General features: G+C 35.1%; 2 protein-coding genes across 4 annotated transcripts in view; both read left to right on the top strand.

Annotated features, from left to right (window-relative positions):
- The window catches only part of LOC107745922 (transcriptional enhancer factor TEF-1-like), a 51,411-nt gene extending 40,893 nt beyond the window's left edge, over positions 1-10,518 (top strand). For all 3 annotated transcript variants that reach the window (XM_016559957.1, XM_016559958.1, XM_016559959.1), the window contains 8 exons: positions 1,198-1,332; positions 1,430-1,470; positions 1,620-1,675; positions 4,748-4,872; positions 5,641-5,814; positions 7,751-7,891; positions 8,775-8,927; positions 9,053-10,518. In XM_016559957.1, coding sequence (XP_016415443.1) covers positions 1,198-1,332; positions 1,430-1,470; positions 1,620-1,675; positions 4,748-4,872; positions 5,641-5,814; positions 7,751-7,891; positions 8,775-8,927; positions 9,053-9,166 — 939 coding nt within the window. In that variant the 3' untranslated portion in view covers positions 9,167-10,518. The remainder of the gene's footprint in view (positions 1-1,197; positions 1,333-1,429; positions 1,471-1,619; positions 1,676-4,747; positions 4,873-5,640; positions 5,815-7,750; positions 7,892-8,774; positions 8,928-9,052) is intronic.
- Positions 10,519-13,591: 3,073 nt separating this feature from the next.
- Positions 13,592-16,285, top strand: LOC107745921 (ras association domain-containing protein 10-like). Its single transcript, XM_016559956.1, has one exon. The coding sequence runs from the start codon at positions 13,699-13,701 to the stop codon at positions 15,004-15,006; it is 1,308 nt and encodes a 435-aa protein (XP_016415442.1). The 5' UTR covers positions 13,592-13,698; the 3' UTR covers positions 15,007-16,285.
- The last annotated feature ends 8,203 nt before the right edge of the window (positions 16,286-24,488 follow it).

The raw sequence follows: 24,488 nt of genomic DNA, 5'->3' as shown, positions 1-24,488 counted from the left end.
TTCAGAATTATTCTATTCTAGAAAGATCAAAAGAACAACATTTATTTGAATTGAAAATCTTTTGTATCATTATGTCTGTGCTGTCACTTAAAAAAAAAATAAATAAAGCACCTTTGCTGAATAAAAGTGTTAATTTCTTTTAAAAAAGCAACACTTTAATATTGTATTAAAATAACAATAATTCTAAATTGTCATATACAACATAATGTATAGTGGTGTGTAGATGCTGATGTTGTCATTGGCTGGCCTGAGGAGATGTCAAAGGATCGTGCTTTTGAGCAGCTGTGGCATCTGGTGGTTTAAACAGCAAATGACAGTCCACTGACAAAACCTCTGTTTAGTTTTTCTCTCTTTTTTCTTATTTATTTTGGTGCTTTTTTCAAGGGAGAAAGAGGGCGAATAGGATTGGTTACTCATTTTATTTGGCAGCGTCTGTGATGATACAAAAGGCTCTTCTTTAAGCATATGCACTCCAGTACTTGTCAGCCTGTTTGACCACAGTGCAACACATTTATCAGACAGTCTGACTGACTGCTGCTTTCATGCACCGCAGCTGACTGCTTGCATTTATACAGCATTTCTTACAGAAACAGAGCTCACATTCTTCACACAAGGCCTGTTTATTCACATACGTTTGTCAATAAGCATGAAAAGTAAATAACCACACAACAAAAAGTATAAAGTCAAAACTAACAACCTAATTAACATGGCGTGCATTCTGGAAACTCACAAACCTTTAACAAGTCTAGTTATGGCAAAATTTGAGGGATATTGCTGGTCTAAAGTATACATAGACTGAAAGTAATTCACATGTTGTAGTATCTGTGACTCATAAAGCTCTCTGTGCTGAATTTAATTTCCTTTTTTAAAGCTTTGAGTTCCTCACGTATGCTATATGCAGTACTCGGTGCTTACATAAAACTGTTTAAGTTTTGAAGTACTTCAGTTTATTCATTTTTAACACTTTAAATTTTCAGAATCAAAGGTCAATGGCAAAACTATTTGCCCATTTAGCTTGTATGGTAGAGCAGTTTAAATGGGCCTTATCTGCTTTTTCACAGCGTCAGGTCTTAACGAGACAAATTCATTTGCCCTTGAGCCAGGGTTAGATTTGATTTCATCTAATAATATAAATGAGGTTTTATAGCAAATAACAGAGCAGGAGCTAAATCTTCTCTGTTGTGTGTTTCGTTGAAGGACCAGACCGTGAAGAATGATGTGATCAACAGGATGGCGGCCATGTCTTCAGCGCAGATCGTCTCGGCCACGGCCATCCACAGCCGGCTGGGGTTCGCAGGACTCCCTCGAGCCACCTTGCCTGGGGCGACAGGGGTAAGAGACACCCCAGACCGCTTTAAAACCATTAGTGTCCCATGCATCGTTATTGTTTTACACTATAACACTGCAATACATTTGACTCCTTTTCTAGATTTGGCAAGTGTCAACAGGGCAGCCTGGTTCCTCACAAGAGTAAGTGTATATGACTTAACTAACTTGAATATACACGGCTGAGTTTGTACATATTAAAACGTGTACAACAACTTGTGAATTAAAAATGACACCTTGTGATAATCACCTCACCTTGTGATAATCACCTCACCTTGTGATAATCACCTCAGTGTGAAGCCGTTCGCACAGCAGAATTACCCCATCCAGACGGCCACAGCCATCGCAGGTGTGTATATTCATAGTTAACAGATGCCTTTGATACTTTTATGAATGTGTAAGTTTGCATAAACCTGCTTAAATTTTGTATATTTTTAAAAGAAAAATTCTGGTTCTTATATTTGCTTGGATGAGCCGCTCAAAGCTGTTGCTTTGAATTAAAACTGCTACTTTTTGTTTGTTGTTTATTCATGTATATTAAGGGCTGTCAGTTTAACACGTTAACTTAATTAATTAGTTATAAAAAAATAACGCGATTAAAATATTTGAACCAGTTAACGCACTGGCCCCGCCCCCAGACCTGTACATCATCTTACATTTCATAGTTGTTGACAAATATGATGCATTTCCTATCTTTAATGACATGTAAGTCTCAATTTTATTTTTTCAGTTTGTAATGTATTAAACACCCCCCTTTTTTCTTCTTCTTCTTTATTTATTTTTACTTAATTTTTTGTTATTGTTGTTTATCATTTTTATGTTGATGGTTGTATTATTTTTTGTGTACTGTTCTTGATTTTTGAGCATTAATAAAAAATAAAAAAAAAGACAAATATGATGCAGGGCAACAATTCCATAAGTGCAGTTATGCCCTAAAATTCAAGATATTGGGGCAAAAATTCTCCCATTTTTTTTTTGTCTCACATGAGCACACGACGATCACACGAGCAGCAAGAGCAATATCACACTAGTGCTGCTTATGTCCGAATACCACGAGTGCAAGTGGTTTTATACAACAGTTAAATAATTAAGACGTTAACATTATTTTATATTTTAAACACAATATTGTCTGATTTTGCTCAGTGTTGCCAACAAAAATATTACCTAAAGCCACAGCAGAATTGTGCATCTGTGAGCAGCACAGCGGTGTTTAGTTTCTGAATGAATCCGCGTTTTGAACGAATTGTGTGAACCAATGATTCAAAGGCCCATTCATAAAGTGAGCCGTTTAGTGAATTCCTGAATGAATCAGCCGTTTGAACGAATTGAATGAATGAAAGACTCATAAAGACAATTATCGCCACCTGCTGGCAGTTTTAATTTCTTATTTGAGTATTATTGTATTATTTCATTCAAAATAAAAAAGGGGGGGAAAAAACTATAAAGGGAGAGTTCACCCCAAAATTTAAGTCATTCAGGTTTGAGTAAATTGTTTATTGTTTATTTGGATCCCCATTAGCTTCCACAAAGTGGTTGCTAGTCTTCCTGGGGTCCACAAATCAATCCAAGACCAACAGTCTTATAAATAAATAAAAACGAACAAGAATACAATTTCATTTATCACATCACAAAACTATACATCTCAGCAGTAGCAGCAGTTAAAATATACATCTACATATTTATAAGCAAATCTTCACATTTTCTTCGAAATTATAATAAAAATACATATATTTTGTATCTTTATAATAAATGTTATAAAGTATATGTAAGAAATATTAATATAGTAAATAATACAAAAAATATGCATTTTTATTAATTTAATTTATTGCATAAATACAATTTTACCTGAGTAATAATATTTATAAATTAATCAGACTTATAAACAGATTGTGTTGATTATGAAGTACTTTGAATCTAAATGAAAGGATCAATGTTAGTAGTATTGCATGATTTTATTTGCATATCGTTGGTGTTGGTGAGATGATGATTTAGCATTTAGCCTTGGATCATGGACCTTGTGCGATGCTTTAGAGAAATGCAAATCTACTGACAGCAGCTGCAGGGCAGTGGGCTCTTATTAGAGATGGTCATGATGACCGAGGTCACATCCTGCGTTTTTCCTGATCCACTGATAATAATGGAAATCTTCACAACCTCAAATCTCCACCGAACTCATTCCGAGTCAAAAAAATCAAATGAAGTGCTAAGCTAAACCAGATCTTTTCTGCTAAACTAGAAGAAAACAGAAGTGTAGCTTCTGAACATGCTTCTTATGATCCAGGACTCATCTAGAAGTGGGACTCACTCACTTCAAATTAAGTGTCTTTATTCAGGTTTGAGTAAATTGTTTATTGTTTATTTGGATCCCCATTAGCTTCCACAAAGTGGTTGCTAGTCTTCCTGGGGTCCACAAATCAATCCAAGACCAACAGTCTTATAAATAAATAAAAACGAACAAGAATACAATTTCATTTATCACATCACAAAACTATACATCTCAGCAGTAGCAGCAGTTAAAATATACATCTACATATTTATAAGCAAATCTTCACATTTTCTTCGAAATACATATGTAGTTACGCTTTCGTATATTTATGGGAACCATATTCCAAGCAAAAGAACCTCGATAAAGTACAGTTTGAGTAAATTATGACATAATTACTTTCTTTTGTGGAACATAAAAGAAGGTATTTTGAAGATTGTTGGTAATAAAGCTGTTTTGGCTACCGGTGACTTTCCATTTGAGATGTTTCTCAAATGATCTTCTTTAATGTTCCGTTTATGTTAGGATGTTAGCCTAAATGTTTGTGTGTAATACATTTTCTGTTGAATCAAATAAAATGTTTCTTTCTAAAGCTACTATTTGTAATGTCTACTTAATACTTTCTCATTTAACACAAAAATAGCTTTAAATAATCTTTTGTGGGTATTTTCAAAGCCAAATGTAATTTGCGAATAATTCGATTAATCGACACATCATGTAATTAATTCGATTAAAATGTTTAATTGACTGACAGCCTTACATATACATATGGTAACACTACCATATTATTATAGTTTTGTTATAATAACATGATATAATAAAGAGACTATAAGTGCATTACTTGATGGAAATTTTTTTAAAATTATTAAATTAATATAAAATGTATATTAGTCATGTATAATAATAATAAGTTTGTATCTATATTATATAAGTAAAAGGTATATTATACTATCTTATATTTAATAATATTATAATATATAAGTAAATGTATACTATTATGTTATATAATTTAATATCATATCATTTAATGTAAGAAGGTGTAAGAATTATTAACTAAAAAATGACAGTATATTTCTTCTATTTAAGTTACTCTTAATTGCTTTCGTCTTATTGCTTTAATACATTACTTATGTTTAGCAATGCTGTGTTTGTGTGTAGCTTACGAGTCCCCCACACCCCTGACAGCCGCAGTGCCGGCGTGGCACGGCCGCTCCATCAGCACCTCCAAACTGCGGCTGGTGGAGTTCTCCTCCTTCCTGGAGCATCAGCGGGACCCAGATTCAGTGAGTCAGCACACATACCCACAACCACTGCAGAGAAGAGCAGCCTTGACCTGCTTTAGCAGCCGCAGAGCCACAGCGCCACTACTAAACACCTACAGTTTTTACAGCAGCTCTGCAATTTTTATTACTTTATAAACATTATAAAATAAGGTTGAGTGTAGCTTCTGAACATGCTTCTTATGATCCAGGACTCATCTAGAAGTGGGACTCACTCACTTCAAATTAAGTGTCTTTAAGCACTGATCTGACTACAGTCAATGCAATGAAGACAAAACAGCATGTTTAGATTGAAAGTGAGATCCGGGAAGAAATTGTTGTGACCTGCAGGTTACTAGAATGCCTTGTGTCCGTGTTAAAGCAGACCCATGTAATGGATCATGTTGGCAGCATCTCTATGAAATGCTTGTCCCTCTGGTCTGGCGTGACAGCGGCTATTAATCTTGCGTTCGTAGCTATACGCAGAACGAGTTGCGTTCTCAATACAGTCGTCCCGTCACACAAACATTCAGCTTTGGGGAAGAGGTTCAGAACGTACCTGAAATGCCTCACAAATGCAATCTGCAATGCTTCGTTACTCACACAAACAACATTTGGGAATGGCATTTGAACTCATTGAAAACCATATTATATAAACCAAATTATATAAAAAAAGCTTGTTGACCAGGCAACATATTACGTAGTTATTCTTGGGCAAAATAAGAGCATGTTAGTTAATTTTCTGTAGCCTGTAGTAGAGTTGCAATGATCTAATTACATCTCTTTCTGCAGTACAACAAGCATCTGTTTGTGCACATCGGCCAGACGAATCATTCGTACAACGACGCGCTCCTGGAGACAGTGGACATACGTCAAATCTACGACAAATTTCCTGAGAAGAAGGGCGGGCTGAAGGAGCTGTTTGGAAAAGGACCTCAGAACGCCTTCTTCCTGGTCAAGTTCTGGGTGAGTCTTCAGCATTTGAGTTTGCATACTGTAGCTGTTAGCACATTGACCTGTGGTGCTCATGCAAACAATACAAATTGTTTGAATCATTTTCCAATCACATTTCCTTCTTTTCCCTGCACTTTTTCCCAGTTTTTCATAGTTCTGTAATTTACACAGTGGCGTTATTGCATTGTACTGAGATATTTTGTGAATATATTTATATGCAATATGCTTTAAAATGAGTAAATCATGAATTAATATAATAATTCATAATTAATTCAGCAGTTTTGTACAAACTTTATTTGAACTTTTGGCCTTTTAATATAATTATTAATATTTAATATAAATACTTTTTATATTAAAATACAGAATTTTCAGTATAAAACTTTACAATTTTAATAACTATTAATAGAGGTGCCTTTTTGAGTAGGGGCACGTTTGGATTGCCTTAACAAAAAATAATAATATTACAAATCACAAACCTACATTTTTTTTTAAATGTTAATAATTCATTTAAATTCTAATATAAACTTTAATTTAAACAATGAATTTTTATGATGGCTTTTATAGGTCTGGGATAAGGGTAATTCCTATTATAATTCATAATTAATTTCTTTAATTTTTATACACATTTTCACCTTTGGCTTTTTTATGGAAATTTTAATACAATTTTAATTGTTAATAAAACATTTAATAAACTTTAAAAAAAAGTTTCAATTAAAAGATATCTTAGCTAAAATAAATTAATTATCAATTAATAAAGTTTGATAGCTAATTATAAATATGAGTGTTTTTGGGTTTATTTAAAAAATATAATAATAATATGTCATATTTATAATATTACTATTAATTATTCATATAATAAAATTAACTATTACAATTTTTAAAATACTGTCAAATATAAAACGTTAAATATTGATAACTAATAATAGATAGTCTTTTCGTCAGTGAACAACGGCTCTGTGTAGTTAATGCTGCTCAATGTGAAAGAACGCACGTGATGGAGATTTACCGCTGATTACAGAACCGGCTTTCTGACAAGATGCGCGTTAAATATCGCATGCGATTTATCGTGCAGCCCTAATATATATATATATATATTGTAATGATGGCTTTTAGGTAAAGTAAAATGATAGGTCAAGACTGAAAATCTGGGTAAAATCTATACATAAAAGACGTTTGAAAAATAATCTCCTACGACATAAAAGTGCTGAAGAAGTTGAAGAATCAGTCCTTTATCATATCAGCATTGTGTAGATTTCAGAAAAACAGCATGCGTCGAGCACTAATCACCTGCATGAGTTTGAATCGAGGCAGCTGAACTGGTTTGATTAAAGTGCTGTGTTAAAGCCAGCAGTGGTGTATTTAATCCAGAAACTCTAGTACTGATGATGCTGGATTTGATAGGGAGCCTTTATTTGAACAGCTGCCGCTCTGAGCGCACGAGCCAAGCAGACCACCACATTCAGACACAAACACTCATTACACTCTTGCATTAGAGACTAGTTTTGGAAGGTGGCCTTGTTTATCTTTTACTAATGGGTGTTTTTAGGACAGCAGCAGGGTACAAGGTTTTTATCGTTTTTGATTATAGGGTTTTATAATCATATTTCATAGCCTTGAAATCTGAGACTGCAAAAAAAATTGTTTTTCATCAATCTCTGATGGTGTACTTACTGTTTTAAAATAAACTTGTCAAAAAAGTTCCATTAAATGCAACTGTAAAAGAAAAAAAGTGATTGTAGGTGTGTGTGGTCTTGATGAACATGACAGGAGGCTCTATAGTACCCAAAGAGTTTACTGTTAACATGAAGCACCTTTTATTTATGAGCATCTGACAAATGACTCATTCATTTACCCAGCTGTATGCAAACCCTGGGGTGGAATTCAACACATTTGCTTTTGTCAGTGTTTTCTCTCATCGTCACTGAGCTTTTATCTGGTGTGTCCGCAGGCCGACCTCAACTGTAACATCCTGGAGGATTCTGGGGCATTTTACGGCGTAACTAGTCAGTACGAGAGCGCAGAGAACATGACCATTACCTGCTCCACAAAGGTCTGCTCCTTTGGGAAACAAGTGGTTGAAAAAGTTGAGGTGAGGAGTGAATATGATATGAGAAATATGAGAAATTAATATAAGTAAAATAAAGCTTCAGTATAAAAAGATGTTCATAAACATCAAAATGTTGTCATACTAAAAATAAACTCAATTTAATTTTTATATATACAGTATCTCACAGAAGTGAGTACACCCCTCACATTTTTGTAAATATTTATATCTTTTCATGTGACAACACTGAAGAAATGACACTTTGCTACAATGTAAAGTAGTGAGTGTATATATATATATATATATATATATATACACACACGTTTTTTTTAATGTCAGATTACTGTTATTTTGTTTAATTTCTTTTAAATTTTAAAATATTTACCTTTTCATTAATTTTTAAAGTTAATTTAATATTTTATTTGTAATATTGTAATATTTAAAATCATAATGTAACATTTAAAATATACTATTTACTTTTACATGTATTGTAATATTTAAAATCATATTTGTAATTTTTTTATTTGTGTATACGTAATTTTGCATAAATGTAATTTTAAAATTAATTTAATACATTAAGCATTATTATAAAATTTTATGTAATTTAAATGTAATTTTATATAATATAAAATTATCAAACCACACAATATTAATATACATTATATTATTTTTTATATTAAATGCATCCTTGATGAGCATAAGAGACTTCTTTAAAAAACATTAAAAATCATTCTGATCCCAAACTTTTGACCGGTAGTGTATATATTATATTATATATATATAAAATGTAATTGTGTAATTTATTTATATAATGTATAATATATTCATTGTATTTAATTTTAGATACAGTATGTATGTAATTATAAGATGAAAACAGTATTAAAATAACATTTTTAATTTATTATTTGATTTTTGTCTCTTCTGGTAGACGGAGTATGCGCGGTTTGAGAACGGACGCTTTGTGTACAAGATCAACCGGTCTCCCATGTGTGAATACATGATCAACTTTATCCATAAGCTCAAGCACCTGCCTGAGAAGTACATGATGAACAGCGTACTAGAAAACTTCACCATCCTATTGGTAGGTCCTACAATTCCCATGTCTTTTGTAAATGCACATGCGTAAATATGACTATGTATTCGGCTTCAAATGTGGTCTTGTGTTGCCGATTGCTAAAAGCATCAATTCCTGCACTGTTCCCACAGGTGGTGACGAACAGGGAGACTCAAGAGACGCTACTGTGCATAGCCTGTGTGTTCGAGGTCTCCAACAGCGAGCACGGCGCTCAGCATCACATCTACAGACTGGTCAAAGACTGAAGCTCCTCGACTCACACGAGTAACACTACGAGCAGAGAGCAGCCAGCGACCCAGAGAACAGTGGAGACTTTATATTCACTGAGGCTTTTAGGCTACACAGCTGACGACCGCCAAGGGCAGCAGAGCCTAGCGGACTAAGAAAAGCCTTTGAATGACTCACGACCTCGTTTTTAAGTGGCTGTGCCTCTGTCAGTCCCACCCAGAAGGCTTTTGTCACGTTTTGGGTGAGGTCTGGAATGAATAATTACATTATAATTAGTGTATCTCTTGTGTTTTGGTGTTTATTTTTCATTAACCTGTCGTGTGGGTGAAACGGTACGGTTTTGTTACTTCGTTCAGATGTCTGTTTAACTTTGGTTGATGTTTTAAACCAACATTAATGTGTTTTTGAAAGAACATTGCTTATATAAAAACGTATTGTCATAGTACATGTACATAGTACACTTTTTTTTTCTGTTGTTCAACCTTTTATTCTCACACTGAACTACATTTCAAAGACTTCGCCCCTGGTATTATTTTTACCTTTAGTGGATTTAACTTTAATGAAAGAGCATAAAAAGGTACTGTATTATTTATGTGGAACTACCTGCCTTACACTGCACATGGGCTGTTCCAGTGTGACCTACAGTTATGTATATTAAACACTAAGAAACAAATCATTTTCTTATAAGAAACTTTAAAAACAACCAAATTCAACCCTTAATCAGTTATTAATTTGTGAATTTTCTTTTGCATTTAAAGCTGACCTATGTCATTTTTTCTGTTTAAAATCCTCCTATCCCAGCTTAATATGCAGAGACTCCGAGTAAAGCCATTCGTCAGGTAATTTTCGAGAAAACCATAAACATTCAGCTGCACTATGAAAATTCCACATTTGTTTTGATCGACCCGCCTAAACACTCACTCCACCAATGGCGTGAGTTGGGGGCGGGGCTACCTGTTGGTTTGAAAATATTTTTGAAATTCTATAGGTGGCGCTATTGGCGCAAAAGTGACGAACTTCAGCTTTAAGAAACTAATGCGTTATGTCTGCTCATATCAGAACAGGCTACACAAGAATGGGAATTTACATAGCAAAATCACCAAAGCATATCGTGCCTTAGTGTTTATAATCGCAGACATCGTCTAATTGTGAGTAGAAGTGGGCTATATATACACTCACATGAAGTATGTATTTTGTCCCACTTTTTCTTTTTTTTGTCTATCCAGTCTAAGCAAAGTAGGTCACATCTCTCTCTTGTACACCAAATAAACACATTCTATCACTTCTGTTCATGCCAAGTGAAAGCTACAGGTGTTGAAAGTGCCTTTTGTGTGTTTTTCCAGCTCAGAAAATTGACACCAAAAAAAAACACACCGTGAGTCAGATTTGGATTCTAATATCACCATAATGCCTTTGACATTTTAAAAGAGGGGAGAAAAATAATTAAAATCGATTTTTAAAAAAAAGTGTTACTGCTCTCTCATTTTGATGGAAGGATATTTTAATTTTAGTAGGAATCAGGAATTTGTTATCTACCATAAGAAAGCAGTTCGTTATGGTGTCATGTATATAGCGGAAGGGCGATACGATTTCATGAACACAAAGGCATCACGTGACTTTAATTACACTGACAAGCAGAATGATGAGTGACAGTCCAGTGCTTACAGGGCCGTCATAACTCTGGGTAAAATGACTCCTGAATCCGAATCAAACTGTCGATCTCAGTCTTATTTAACACACAAGATTATGTTTTGTTTGTTTGTTTTTTGTCAGCCATGTTTTACACGTTTTGCAGAGTATCTGTTAGTAAAAAGAACTTTAAAAGAGAACACTAATGTATTTGATGCAGTTCTTGTCTGTTTGTTTTCAGTAAGAACACTTTGTCTGGGGAGCACTGAAACGTTAAGTTTGGTAGCTTTTTTTCAATAGGTGGACTCATGTCAAATAATTGTTTTCAGTTGTGTATATTTTCCTTGAGGGGATGAAAATGAAAAAATAAACGTTTAGTGTTTGTACTGCAAACTGTTTTGCTTAGCGTTTCTATTTTCTCTCCTGCACTAAGTAATTAGTAGCATATTTGTTTACACACACACACGTTGTTTTTGAGAAACAAATATTTTACCTGTATGAATGACATGTGGCTTGTTTTGATGGAGGTCTGCTGTACTTTTTAAAAAAACATATGTAATGTTTTTTCAACCACTAGGTGGCAGTACATTGTAAATAATGACACACTACACTACCCTGTTTTCCGCAATCACTTTATTCATTTTTACCAAACAGAATTGAATACAAATTAAATTAACATGATTATATATAATATAAAAATGTTACAATTATTATTTATTATAATTATAAATGTAATTAAAAATTATATTATTATGAACATATTAGGCCTATTACTTAATTATAACAATATTACTACTACTACTAATATGCAATATATTATTATTAGTAGTAGTAGTAGTATTAATATTGTTATTGTTCTTATTATTATATATTACTATTTGTCACTGAACACTGAGTGCTGGACCAGCTAAAGAACAAATTCAATGATATGGCTGATAGCTCATTAATGGCCAATAATATATTCTATATTATCTCGTCTAAATGAATTACAACAGTAAAAAAAAATTAAATCAATGGTTTTAAATGCTACAACTGAATTTAGGGATCACAACATTATAATTTACATTATGAAAAATTCATTCATTTTTCATTCATTTTCAATTTGCTAAATATTACATTTAACAGTAATATTAAATTATTTCTGTTAAATTATTACTATTACTGACAGGCACTTTAAATCTTGTCTATATGTATAATTAGTGTGTGTGTGTGTGTGTGTGTGTATACATATATATATATATATATACACACACACACAAACAGATTATTATAACATAATTATTATTATTATTATCAATAGACATATATCGACAGGTCTACAGCACAACAGAACTCTTGATATAATCCTGAGGGCTTATTTCACCAGGAAAGTTGTCTTTTGCCCTCTCTCATCTGGGGATATTACAGCCTAAATCTGCACTGACCGATGGAAAATCTGAACATCCGGTTATGCACAGCTGGACAAAACCAGTGTAGTGATTTACGTTATAGCCACTGACCTTTTTCAGACTAACAATAATACACCTCCCTCTAGTGAAGTACTTTACAGGCTTAGGCCTACAGTATGGTCTAAATCTCATATTTTATCAAAATGTACATTATGTCATCAGTAGACGTACTAGCAATTTAAAGACCTAGTAACACCAATAATACTAACAAAGATTATAGGTTATATAATGTTTCATGTGGACCAGGGTATTTTGTGTCATGTTAGAAAAGTTATTTTCTCACTGGGGCAAGTCGTCATTTGTTTTAAATGTTACACATTTATGCAGTTTAATAACAAGGGATTCACAAATGTTTTGGTCAGCCAAACCTCTTTGACCTGAATATTTACTTGAAAAGAGATTTGAAGTTAATATTTAAATAATTTAACAACACATTCAGTGTTCACAGTTCTCTAATTGGTTAAACTAAGGTAAACTAAGAAAATGTCAACATTTTTAGTGTTTTATTTAGATTTTTATATTTAGTTATTTTTTGTATTTTAAGTTTACATTTTTATGATAAAATTTCCATTCTCTTATGTTGGTTAATGACATGCAGGTAAACTAATATGTAATTTTTTAGCAAGTGTTTTATTTTTATTTGATTTTTTTATTGATTTTTTTTTTTTAGTTTTACATTTTTATGATGTAATTATTAATCTTTTTCTCTGAATGTGGTTAATGACATGCAGGTAAACTAATAAAATATCAACATTTATAGCCAGAATTGTGTATTCTTCATTTATTTTTAATGAATTGTATTTATTCATTTAGGCTACTTATTTACATTTTTATTAAGCAGTTATTAGCTTTTTGTAAACTTAATACCCCCAGGGGTTGATGAGCCCCAGTTCGGAAAACCTTGAATTACAATACTTGTTAGTCAAAACAAAGATTCAGTATTTTTGTGTTAGTTTTACAATTTTGGGTGTTACAAAATTGCTTTGTGATTCATAGTTGTTTTGTGTGTTTACATTTCGCTGAAACGTCTATATAGGCGGTTTAATGGCAGATTCCATTGTGACAACCTACCCATTACAGTAGTGTGACAACATGCCCCATTATTGGTAAACATATATTCAGTGAAATGTTCAGATGCATTTTTGCTTACACAGAAATGCTTTCAAAAATAATGGCATAAATGGAGTGAAAAGTGACAACCAGTCCATATATTCACAGCATGTGTTTATGATCATCTGAGTGCATTATTATCTACATAATGAGTGAAGTTGGCGTTTAATGTCATGTGATGTTGGGACTCGGTGGGCGGTGCCTGCGCGCTCAGAAACACGCTGCTGTAGTTCAGAGACAAACACAACTCTCAGCGCGCGGCGACGACTCGTCTGTCTAGCTGATAAAGTTTTACCGCGTGTAACATTTTATCGATGTGACAGTGCAAAGTCAACCCGGTTTCTTGGACCTCGATGTGAGTTATGGAACAAGAAGAGAGCAAAATCTCGGTGTGGGTATGCCGGGAGGAGAAGCTGGTGTCCGGACTGTCCAGACGCACCACCTGCGCGGATATAGTGAAAGTGCTGATGGAGGACCAGAACTTCCAGAAAGGCGCGATGCTCACCGGTCCTCCACAGTCGTACTGTATCGTGGAGAAATGGAGGGGTTTTGAGCGGATTCTGCCGAATAAAACCAAAATCCTGCGGCTGTGGAGCGCCTGGGGCGACGAGCAGGAGAACGTGCGCTTCGTCCTGGTCAGGAGCGACGCATCGCTGCCCAACAGCGGACCGAGGAGCGCCGAGGCGCGGGTCGTGCTCAGCAAAGAGAGCCCTTGCACTACCAGAGCCACCATGCAGATTACACAGGAAAAACAGCGGAGGATTGTGCGGAAGGCTTTTAGAAAGTTGGACAAAATTAATCGGAAGAGAGAGGAGACTTCAAAAGACAAACCATCTGCGGAGAAAATGGAAACGCTCGTCCATCTAATTATTTCGCAGGATCATACTATCCGACAGCAGATACAGCGAATAAAAGAGCTGGATGGTGAAATCGAGAGGTATGAATCGAAAGTTCACTTTGACAGAATGAAAATACACGGCGTAAACTATGTGCAAGACACTTATTTGCTCGACCAAGGCTTGGATAGCGATTCCAGCGCGCATCCGGACGCGTCCTTTGCGCAGTTTGAGGAATACGCGTCACGCTGCGACCAAGTCATTCAACTTCAGGAGGAACTGGCCGAGAGGGAGGCTCTGATGGAGATACTTACAGGTGAAATACAAGAAGAACTCAACCACAGGTGGATGAGACGGCGACAGGAGGAGCTTTCCAACAAAGACGCGGAGAGCAGTGGAGAAGAAACGGCTCTCAAGGTGACTTCGGTCCCAGTTGTGCCGGACCTCCTAACAGACAATGAACTCCAATTAGAGGAGGAGAGGATCAAAACACAACTGGATACGAGTTTATACATCGGGCTGCGCTTGAACACCGATCTGGAGACGGTGAAGAGCGACTTGGATATGAGTCAGGAGCTTTTGGACGCGAAAGAAAAGGAGTTGAGGGAATTACTCGAAAAGGTTCACAGATTAGACGAGTTGGAAGAGAAACAGGCGGAAGACAGCAAAGATGAGGGAGAAACCGAACAACTGCCTTCCGTAGACAATGTTTGGGTAGAGCAGGCGAGGGGACTGTCCAAAACCTGCACCAATGATGATGATTCGGACACCGGATTGAGTTCAATGCACAGCCAGGACTCGGATAACGCACCTGTTTGCGAGTCACTTGTGTGACAAGACGATTTAGAATCATTCAATACGGCGCGAACTCAGGGAACATTTCGCCTCTTGTTGATTTCACGAATGTTCTCTCTTTATAAGAGAGGAACGCATGTAAATTATACCAGTCTAGTGTTATGATCGCCGCACTTATCCACATGGAGAATAGCTTGTAAGGTGCAGCTTACCAAATTATAACTAATTAACCAATGCATAGACCGAGATGTCCACTGTGTGCTGACTAATGTTGCAATACCAACAGTATGTATTTGTTTTCCGTTGCCTTATGTGTAAAAGCTAGCATTAGAGTTTTGTGGGTTTTTAGTTCTTCCCAAATGTTATGTAATGTATTCAAAATTTACATTGTTTCTCTTCTGGAAAAAAAAAACAACAACTAATGACTCATCGTGCACTACACTGATTTTTATCTAATCAGATGTTCTCTAGAAATAAGCAAATAAAACATCATAGGAATTCGTAGTTGATGCATTTGAAGTCTATTGGCTTTTTAAAAATAAAATCATTAGCCTTTCAATATGCCCCACCCACACTTCCTTTTCAACAGGAAGAACGCTGACCAGTGCAGCTGTAGCTATGGTACAAACATGAACCATGATTTGCTAGTCAGTTGCAGGTGGTGTTATGGGGCGGGGCATTCTGACTCTATAGAGCATCTAATTGGACAAAAATCTGTGTAGTGCGGGATGAGTCATCAGTATTTTTGGTCAGTTTTACCAGAAGAAAATTATTCAAAAACTTTTTTTTTTCTCAACGTTTAGCATATAGAATTCCTAGAATTAATGCACATGGACTAAAAACCACAAAACTCTAATTTTGATTTAATGGGGTCTTGAGAATTATTTATTGTACAACATTTAGGCAGATCAAATATCTGCATTGAGCAACTATGTGCTAATCCCTTCCATGTTCACCAGCTGACTAATTAGAACAATTCGCTAACAGCTTTTACTCAAGAAATCAATTTGCATAACCAGAAAACATCCTGTGCTGTGGGAACTGATGTTGTGGGAATCAAAAGGTGCATGCGCCGCGCTGCTGTTTATTCATACTTCTGAGGAGCTGATGCGTGAATCCCTGTTTGCTCACAGTAAAGAGAAAGACTGAAGCAATTTCAACGAGACAGCTCCAATTAAACGAAATGTACAGTCTTCTAGACATACTGGAATTTGCTGTCATTTCTGCTTTTTTTTCTTAGTCACGAGGGACCTTTTAGGATCAAATGTCATTGACTAATCTTATACAGTACATATGATTTCTCTATTGCAACTCTATATCCACAAAATTATCAAGTGGAATGTTTTTGAATGCTGTTGTAGCATTTCTTCTAAATTTGTGGATAATTTATGAATTATATATTTATATGAATTAGAATTAACTTCAGAATCAAACTTTAAAATGAAGTGTAGTACAAATGCATTATAAAACATATACTCACTTAAAAAATGCCAGAAACTGTACATTTTGCTCCAGTATGACCTCAGCATCATAACCAACACAGAGTTTCTTAAGTTTGGGCAGGGCATCCATCCAACGCAATGCAGCAGAGTCACCGAGTTCAGGGATTCTGTGCTGTATGAAGAGGATTTAAGAGTTAAGTCTTAAAAGTGATGTTTTAAAACAGAGGAAGAAAAGGGAAAGAACCACCCTCCCACTTCATTCTCAATTGAGAGATGAGAGATGAATTATGACATTTGGAAAAGCCCTAATATGTCAGCTCCCAGATAAAAGAGGCAATTGTATATAAGAAGAGTGTTTTATGTTCGACCGCAACAAACTTTAAATCATATAAACATCAAATTAAAGTTGAATAGAAGTCCTCTGTTTGCTCTATGATTTATGCTCTTAAATGGAGCAGTTTATTTGTTAAAAAATAATTAGCCATTTAAAATGAGGCAAATCCATCAGAAGTCATATAAAAGGGGAAAATTCTGGGTCTGGCAGCAGCGAGTTCTGTGATTAAAGTCGAAGAGGAAGAGGAGGAGGAGGAGGGGGACAGATGATAAAGCGCCATTAATCTGGATTGGATTGAACCATTTTAAATAAACAACAGCTCTGACGCGTTTGGAAGAGATTCAAGAACAGCTGGACGAGCAGGGAAGCACAGCGTGCCAATGTGGGACAAACAAGCGGCCGTGTTGAATCAGGCGACACGCTGAGAATGACATTCAACAAAACCTTCAGGATTGTTCTTGGAATTGCAAGAACTGCTGTATTGTACAAATGTAGATCTGATGTTTGCCATTATTTATTGTCCTGTTTATCTGTGTAAAATAAAAGCAGGGGATTGTGACGATAGCCCAGTGTGTTTATGAGTTCAGAGCCGAAGCAGGCTCATTACACGAGAGTAATTGAGATCCCCATACAGTTTTGGCAGGATCAAAGACGTGTCATTCAAAAAGTCCTTTAAGCACTTTAAATTACATCTCACAATGAGATAGTAATACAAGACAGTTCACTTCAAAGGGGCACATTCAATAACCGCTGTCATTCATTACAGGAAGTGATGCGTGAATGATTGACACATGAAAAAAATACCTCAAAGGCAAAAAAGTGTGTAAATTTTGGACTTAGCATCAAAGTTAATGTGTGGAATGAGCTGTAATTGTTGTCTTAGATTTAGCTTAGATTACCACAGCGTAACGAACAAACTTGAACCTCTCAGGCTAGAATGAAGCTGCCATTGTTAGCAGTATGTAGCATTTAACTTAAAGAAAAACAGGCTATGTAGCTTTTATCGTAAGGAATGATAATTCGGTTTTTCTTGATAAGGAACTATTGGTTTCCAAAGCAACCATTACAAACAACCAAAACAAAACACCTCCAAATATATTAAAATAGAAAACAGATATTTTAAATTGCAATAATATTCCCCCATCAAATAAATGCTGCCTTGCTAAACATGAGACTTCTTTCAAAAACAATATAAAATCTTACCAACCCCAAACTTTTAAACAGTAGTGTATATATATTAAATGTTATATATTAACTCAGTGAGCAACATGTGTCTTTGATGACGTCATTCAGCAAAACTATTAAACACTGAAGGTGTTTTCCCGCCCTTCCCATATCTGCTAAGGTGAATTCCTGCTTTCCCATGATATTCAGCCTGTGGTGAAGCAGCACTAACAGGTTTCAGTACGTTCAGTCATAATGTCAGCTGATGAACTTGTTATATATTCAGCAGCTGGGAATGAAGCACTGTTCAATTAGTACAGAGCTGCTGAGCATATTACAGCACCCAGGTGCACAGACACACACAGCTGCACACACACCTGCCTGGGACAATCTCAGCAAAATAAAAAAATACAGGTCAAATTATAAACATGTTTGTATGGAAAAGGAATGAAAGGTGTCATGACAGTGCATGTCAGGGAAATGAGCCAAGAAGCTATACAATATATATATATGCAATATAGAAAGGTTTTGAGAGAGCACACAAGCAAAACTATACCAAAACCAAACTATATTATTTAAAAAAAAGGATGGATGTTTCATAGTCAGAATGAACACTTGGAAGGATGAATGTTTCAAAATACACAGAGTAAAGCTCTGTAATCGCTATGACACAAATGCACATGCACATGCAGATTGAGCGCTGAAATCTCTCTGAGACATTAAATGCCCTCATGTGACTTGCACAAGAAGATTATAAATAATAGTTTCCTCGGGCAATGCCTCAAGAGAAGATTAAGATCGTCCGGTAGCGAAGTTTAGTTCAATTCCAAACAGAGTACACAGACGGCATGGTGAAAATATTAAAGCTAGCAGAGAATCTGGCTATATCACTCACAGAGATGAATTTACTGGTCAGTCATGTGACATGTTTTTTTTTTTTTTACATTACTTGGCATCGTGACTGATTTCTGCTCAGATTATGCTTGGAACACTTTTGTAAACAATAATAAAATTATACTAGAAGAAAATAATATAATAGAAATAGAAAAAAACAAGAAAAAATAAGGGATAAACTGATGTTTGTTTTAATTGAGTTTGAATGTGAGAAGAGACGGTGGGGGAGGGATTTGTAGTATAAAGAGGTCATCCACAATACCGTGTTTATTTCTCTGCATTTAACCGCAGTGATTTACAGTAAATGAATGTGGGTTTGTAACTCACAGAGATGAATTTACTGGTCAGTCATGTGACATGTTTTTTTTTTTTTTACATTACTTGGCATCGTGACTGATTTCTGCTCAGATTATGCTTGGAACACTTTTGTAAACAATAATAAAATTATACTAGAAGAAAATAATATAATAGAAATAGAAAAAAACAAGAAAAAATAAGGGATAAACTGATGTTTGTCTTAATTGAGTTTGAATGTGAGAAGAGACGGTGGGGGAGGGATTTGTAGTATAAAGAGGTCATCCACAATACCGTGTTTATTTCTCTGCATTTAACCGCAGTGATTTACAGTAAATGAATGTGGGTTTGTAATAAGGATTACTCATTTACAAAAGGTAAACTCATCTGGCCTGTTGCCTTGACCCCAGTGACAGCCAAAAACAAACCCAGTCGATGAGGAAACCAGTTTTGTCTGAGACACAATGTTCCTCAGAACGTGGGTTCTACTTCACTGCATTTTAATTATTCTTCTATGTTAAAATGTGTTATTTATGGAAGCACATTTCCATCAAGCAATAAAAATAAATAAAAAGGAACTTCTGATTTAATCTCACAATTCTGACTTTTTAAATCGCAATTCTGAATTTATTTCTTACAATTTAGATTTTTTTTCATGAAAATCAGAAATGCAAGATATAAACTGAGAATTGCGAGAAAAAAATTCACAATTACCTTTTTATTGTTTATTCCATGGCGGAAATAAAACAACATAGAATTGCGAGATGTAAACTCAGAATTCAGTAAAAAATTTTTAAAAAAGTCAGAAAAGTGAGATGTAAACTTGAAATTGCAAGACAAAAAGTCAGAATTCTGAGTTTATATCTCATTTGAGACTTTTTTTTCTCCGCAAAGTCCAAACTGTGAAGATAAAATGCCACAATTAGCTCCTTTATTTATTTAGTTAGTTATTTATTTAAATTCCATGGCAGAATGGGCTTCTGTAGTTATTAGCCTATTTTTGATGTTGCAGGGCAGTGAAACAACAACTTTTTGAACAAACTTGAACTACAAAGTTCTGGCATGAAACTCTAGATGGAGCATCCTATGACCCCTTTAACATTGTCATGTACATTACCATGCCAATCCCTCCGAGAGTTGTCATGACAGAACTACTTTTAACTTGAGCATGTTTACTGTGACTCAGAACAGTTAAATAAAAGAGTGCAACAGTTAAATACGAATGCAGAAACGCTCTCTGTGTGACAAGATGACATTACGACAAGCCTCGCACACTTCCTGTGTTTTCCCAGAGCACCTTGTGCTTGACACTGAGCTCCGTCTGCACTACAGTAACAGTCTCAAATCGAAAACACACAGGGCGGAGGAAAACTCGAGGGGCATTGAACAGGTTTTCAGTAGAACAAGTTGGGGCACTTGCTCTGGAGAACAAAAAACGAATTTGCTTCCACTTCACCTGTCAACGATCGTAATCTCAAATCAGTCAATAACATTAGCCTGTATGCGACCTGGCGGCAAATAACCATGATGCAAGCATACTTAACAGGACGAAAGTCTGTGATTCTTAGGACTGTTTTACATCGCATGCATTGACATCTGGTCGAAAACAAGAGGAAGAACAATTATGGTTTTTAAATTTCATATCAAATATCAAATTACAGTTTGAAGAATGAGATAATTGCTTATGCATTCTTCATCTGACCCGGAGGAGAAACAAATAAGTGCATGCTGACAGATGATGTGTTTATTGTTTTCAAAACTACTCACAACCTGCATCATAGCTAATTGTGCTTCTGATCACATGAACAAAGAACTTGGATACAGTTAATGAAAAAAAAAAAGCAATGAACAGATTAGCATGATAAATCCAGTCAGGTGACATCATGAGTTAACTCATTAAATCTGTCTGGAGAAACAAAATCTTTCTTTTTCTCGGTCTGAAGATTCAAGAGTGGGTCAAAATGAACGTGCCGGATGCTCATTTTAACACTCAAACATCCCATAATATGAATCTCAGGAAGCAGATGGCTTTTTGCCCTTTCCTGTAGAATGGTTCCCAAATGCACTGATGAAATGAGAGGAACAGAAATGAAGTGGGAGTGTGTGTGCAGGTTATTTTGAAAGAGAAAACCAAAAAGTCAGTCTCTTGTTACAGTCCCTCCTTTTATTCCAAGGAACCTGCAGAATCACAAGTTCATTTATGGGAAAAGAAACTGTCAAGACTTAATAAAACCAACAGATTGTTTTCTTTGTTGTAATGTCTTTAAATGTTCAAATGCCTTTTATGTACAGTATATATTTTATGTCCCAAGTCCTCTTTTAAACTTACAATATTTTTCTATCATAAATACACAAATTATTACATTTAAAACTATGATAAACAGTGAAATAAACAAATCATTTCAGTATGTATTGTGTGAAATTATAGAAATATATAAATTATATATGGATTATACATTTATATTATACAACGATAACTGTCCCACAACAATTTTGCCACTATTTTGTTTTTAAGAGAGAAAAAAAACAACAACTTTCTTTTGTGGCAAAATTGATTGATGTGGTGGAAATGATGCATCAAATGTACCTCAAATTTGAATTTTTGTAATTTAAAAACTTGATTAGCAAAAAGACTAGTGAGAAGAAAATAAAGATGGATTTTACTTGTAAACAGTATTTTAATTGTATGTCATTTTCAATCAAGCTGTAATTTTCTCAAAATTATGCAAAACAAAAATTGTAATTGACTGTATTTAGAATACATAAAATATTAGCCGTGAAATGGAACCTTTTCACATTTTCAGGGTTTTTAGAAACAGAAGTCATCACAACTGTATATAATTGGGTAAACTTATTTTTTTTGCATTCTCATTTGGAGCAAATGAGCAATAGCAATAGGGAAAAAATCAAATAGTGTTTCTATGAGTTTCCAAAAGAGGAAAAGATATCGAGAGATGGTCTATGAAATGGGTCCATTAGTCTTAGCAAGACAAATGAGTCACTTATCTTATTCCAAAAATGTCCAAATGACCAAAATTCCAAAAATGCTGGAAATGACACTGTGGTGGAAACAGAGGAAGGTAAGACTCACTGAAACACTGCCAAAGCCTAAGAGATGGTGTAGACACCTTCTTCAGGAGGCGGAAGCTCCTGAGTAAGGAAGTGGTCAATAATTAAGCCCCTTAGCTTTTAAACGTGGCCCAGGCAGATGTTAACGTGTTTCTAACGTGTGCTGTCAGAGCCACTTCTGAGAACAGCAGGGAGACAAATTACATCCTGGCCTATGACATCCCTTTAGGACAGACCCGAGACCAGCTCTCATCTGTCCCGACCCAAACAAGTACATGAAAACTGCCATTTGACCTAATAAAAGCACTTATAAACACAACATAGCGTGTTGGCCTGAAGGTATCCGCTTTAAACAGGTCGAATATATACACCTCAATTCCGAAAAACCAAATGACCTGGAAACCTCGGGAAACTGGATCATACTGGAATGAGTCAGAATTAAAGGCATATTCCACCCAAAAATGAAACTTTGTCATCATTTACTCACCCTCATATCACTCCAAACCTGACTGAAGATATTTTGAAGAAAGTTGGGAACCAAATGGTTTCGAATCCCACTGAGTTCCACAGACTTCCAAAAAATATTATGGAAGTCAATGGAATCTGAAACCATTCAGTTAGAAACATAGTATGAATTTCAGATCCCACTGACCTACATAATATTTTTCGTCTATACTATGTTGGTAACCAAATGGTTTTGGGTCCCATTAACTTCTATAGTATGAACTAAAAATAAAACACTTGAGATGAAAAATAAGACGTGAGAAAAACATAAGAGAACTCAGGATAGATATCACTTTTTGAACCGTTTAAAAAAAAAAAAACTATGGAAGTCAATGGGACCTGAAACTGTTTGGTTACCAACATTCTTCAAAAGATCTTCCTTGTTTTCCACCGATTTTTGGGTAACTTGTCCCTTTAAACTCACTGTAAATGACTTTTCTGGTGGCTTTCATTTTCATTTAAGCAAAACAAGATACAAGATCCATCCTTGGACCAAAGCAGATTTTAGTTTTCCCACACATTGTCATTACAAACAATATCTTTAATAGGTTTCTCGTGATGAAATGTAAATAGTGCGTCACATTAACTTTATACATTAGAGAGAGGAGGAAGGGGATGTTTCTCAAATACAAACAAAGCTGACCTCTGTGCACAGGCAGGTTTAGGAGCAGCAAACCTTCCAGCATTGATCCTGAACTAGTGGCTTTCGGTTCACTCAAAGCATTCCTAGACTTAATAGGTCACTACGCTAATAGATTATGTGGAGATGGGTGGGAGCGGGTTGACACAGGTATGCAGGTTCACTCAGGGACTGTGACACACTCAGAGGGCCTCTTACACATGCAGTGTGTATGATAGAATTTCTTATAACAGCAAATGCAGTGAGCTTGAGTTTGTTTTCTTCTTAATTTAGGCTATTTTTGTGATATTGACACTGGTGACAAGAATTATGAAATGTCTATGGTATCAAACATTTTGATAACATAAAGACCTTATTTAAAGCAAAAATACATTTATAATCTTACAAAAGACTTCCATTTCAAATAAATGCTGTTCTTTTCGATTTTCTATTCATCAAAGAATCCTGAAAAAATGTACCATGAGTACCCATTATAACTAATCAATCAGTCATTTGCAGTGATTCATGGAATTATAGTTCATTCCCTAATTAACTATAAGAGGACCTTTGGTCTTTTATCCAGATTTTTTTTTCTTCAAATCAAAGTTTGTAATGTTGTGATTCACCTCAGAGCTGGTTGAGCTTGTTAAAGGCTTAGAAGTCTTTATCGAGGAATTTTCTAAAATCATTATGATGAAAATGAATAGGAAAAATACTTCTAGAATCAATACAGCTAAAACAAAAAAAAGTGTCCGGTTACACCCTAGCAATCACACAGCAGCCACCCACAGCATCCTAACAACCACCTGAAACACAACAGCAACCACCTAGCAGTCACTTATAACCTCACAACCACTTAAAACCCATAGTAACAACTCAGAACACCCTAGCAACCATCCAGACAAAACTCTCAAAACACCTTAACAACTGCAGAGCGATGACCTGGAAACAACCCACAACTTCTTCAGAAAATCTGGTCTACACTGAAAAATATTTGGCCGAAATTATTTTTACTCATGAATTGCAAGTACATTCCACAAATAACTATAAAGAAATTGCAAGTAAACTTTAAATATGAGATTTTGAAGTAGAAAGACTGAAATAGTATTTTTTAAAACATACTCTAATATTCTTTATTTACAACTGCGAAAAATATTTTGACACTTTAACTCTTAGTTTTTAGTTTTAATTTGTAGTAACA

The sequence above is a fragment of the Sinocyclocheilus rhinocerous genome, unplaced genomic scaffold (assembly GCF_001515625.1).
Source record: "Sinocyclocheilus rhinocerous isolate Xijiao unplaced genomic scaffold, SAMN03320098_v1.1 scaffold2183, whole genome shotgun sequence".
NCBI classification, from domain to species: domain Eukaryota; kingdom Metazoa; phylum Chordata; class Actinopteri; order Cypriniformes; family Cyprinidae; genus Sinocyclocheilus; species Sinocyclocheilus rhinocerous.
This window is presented reverse-complemented; position numbering and strand designations above follow the sequence as displayed.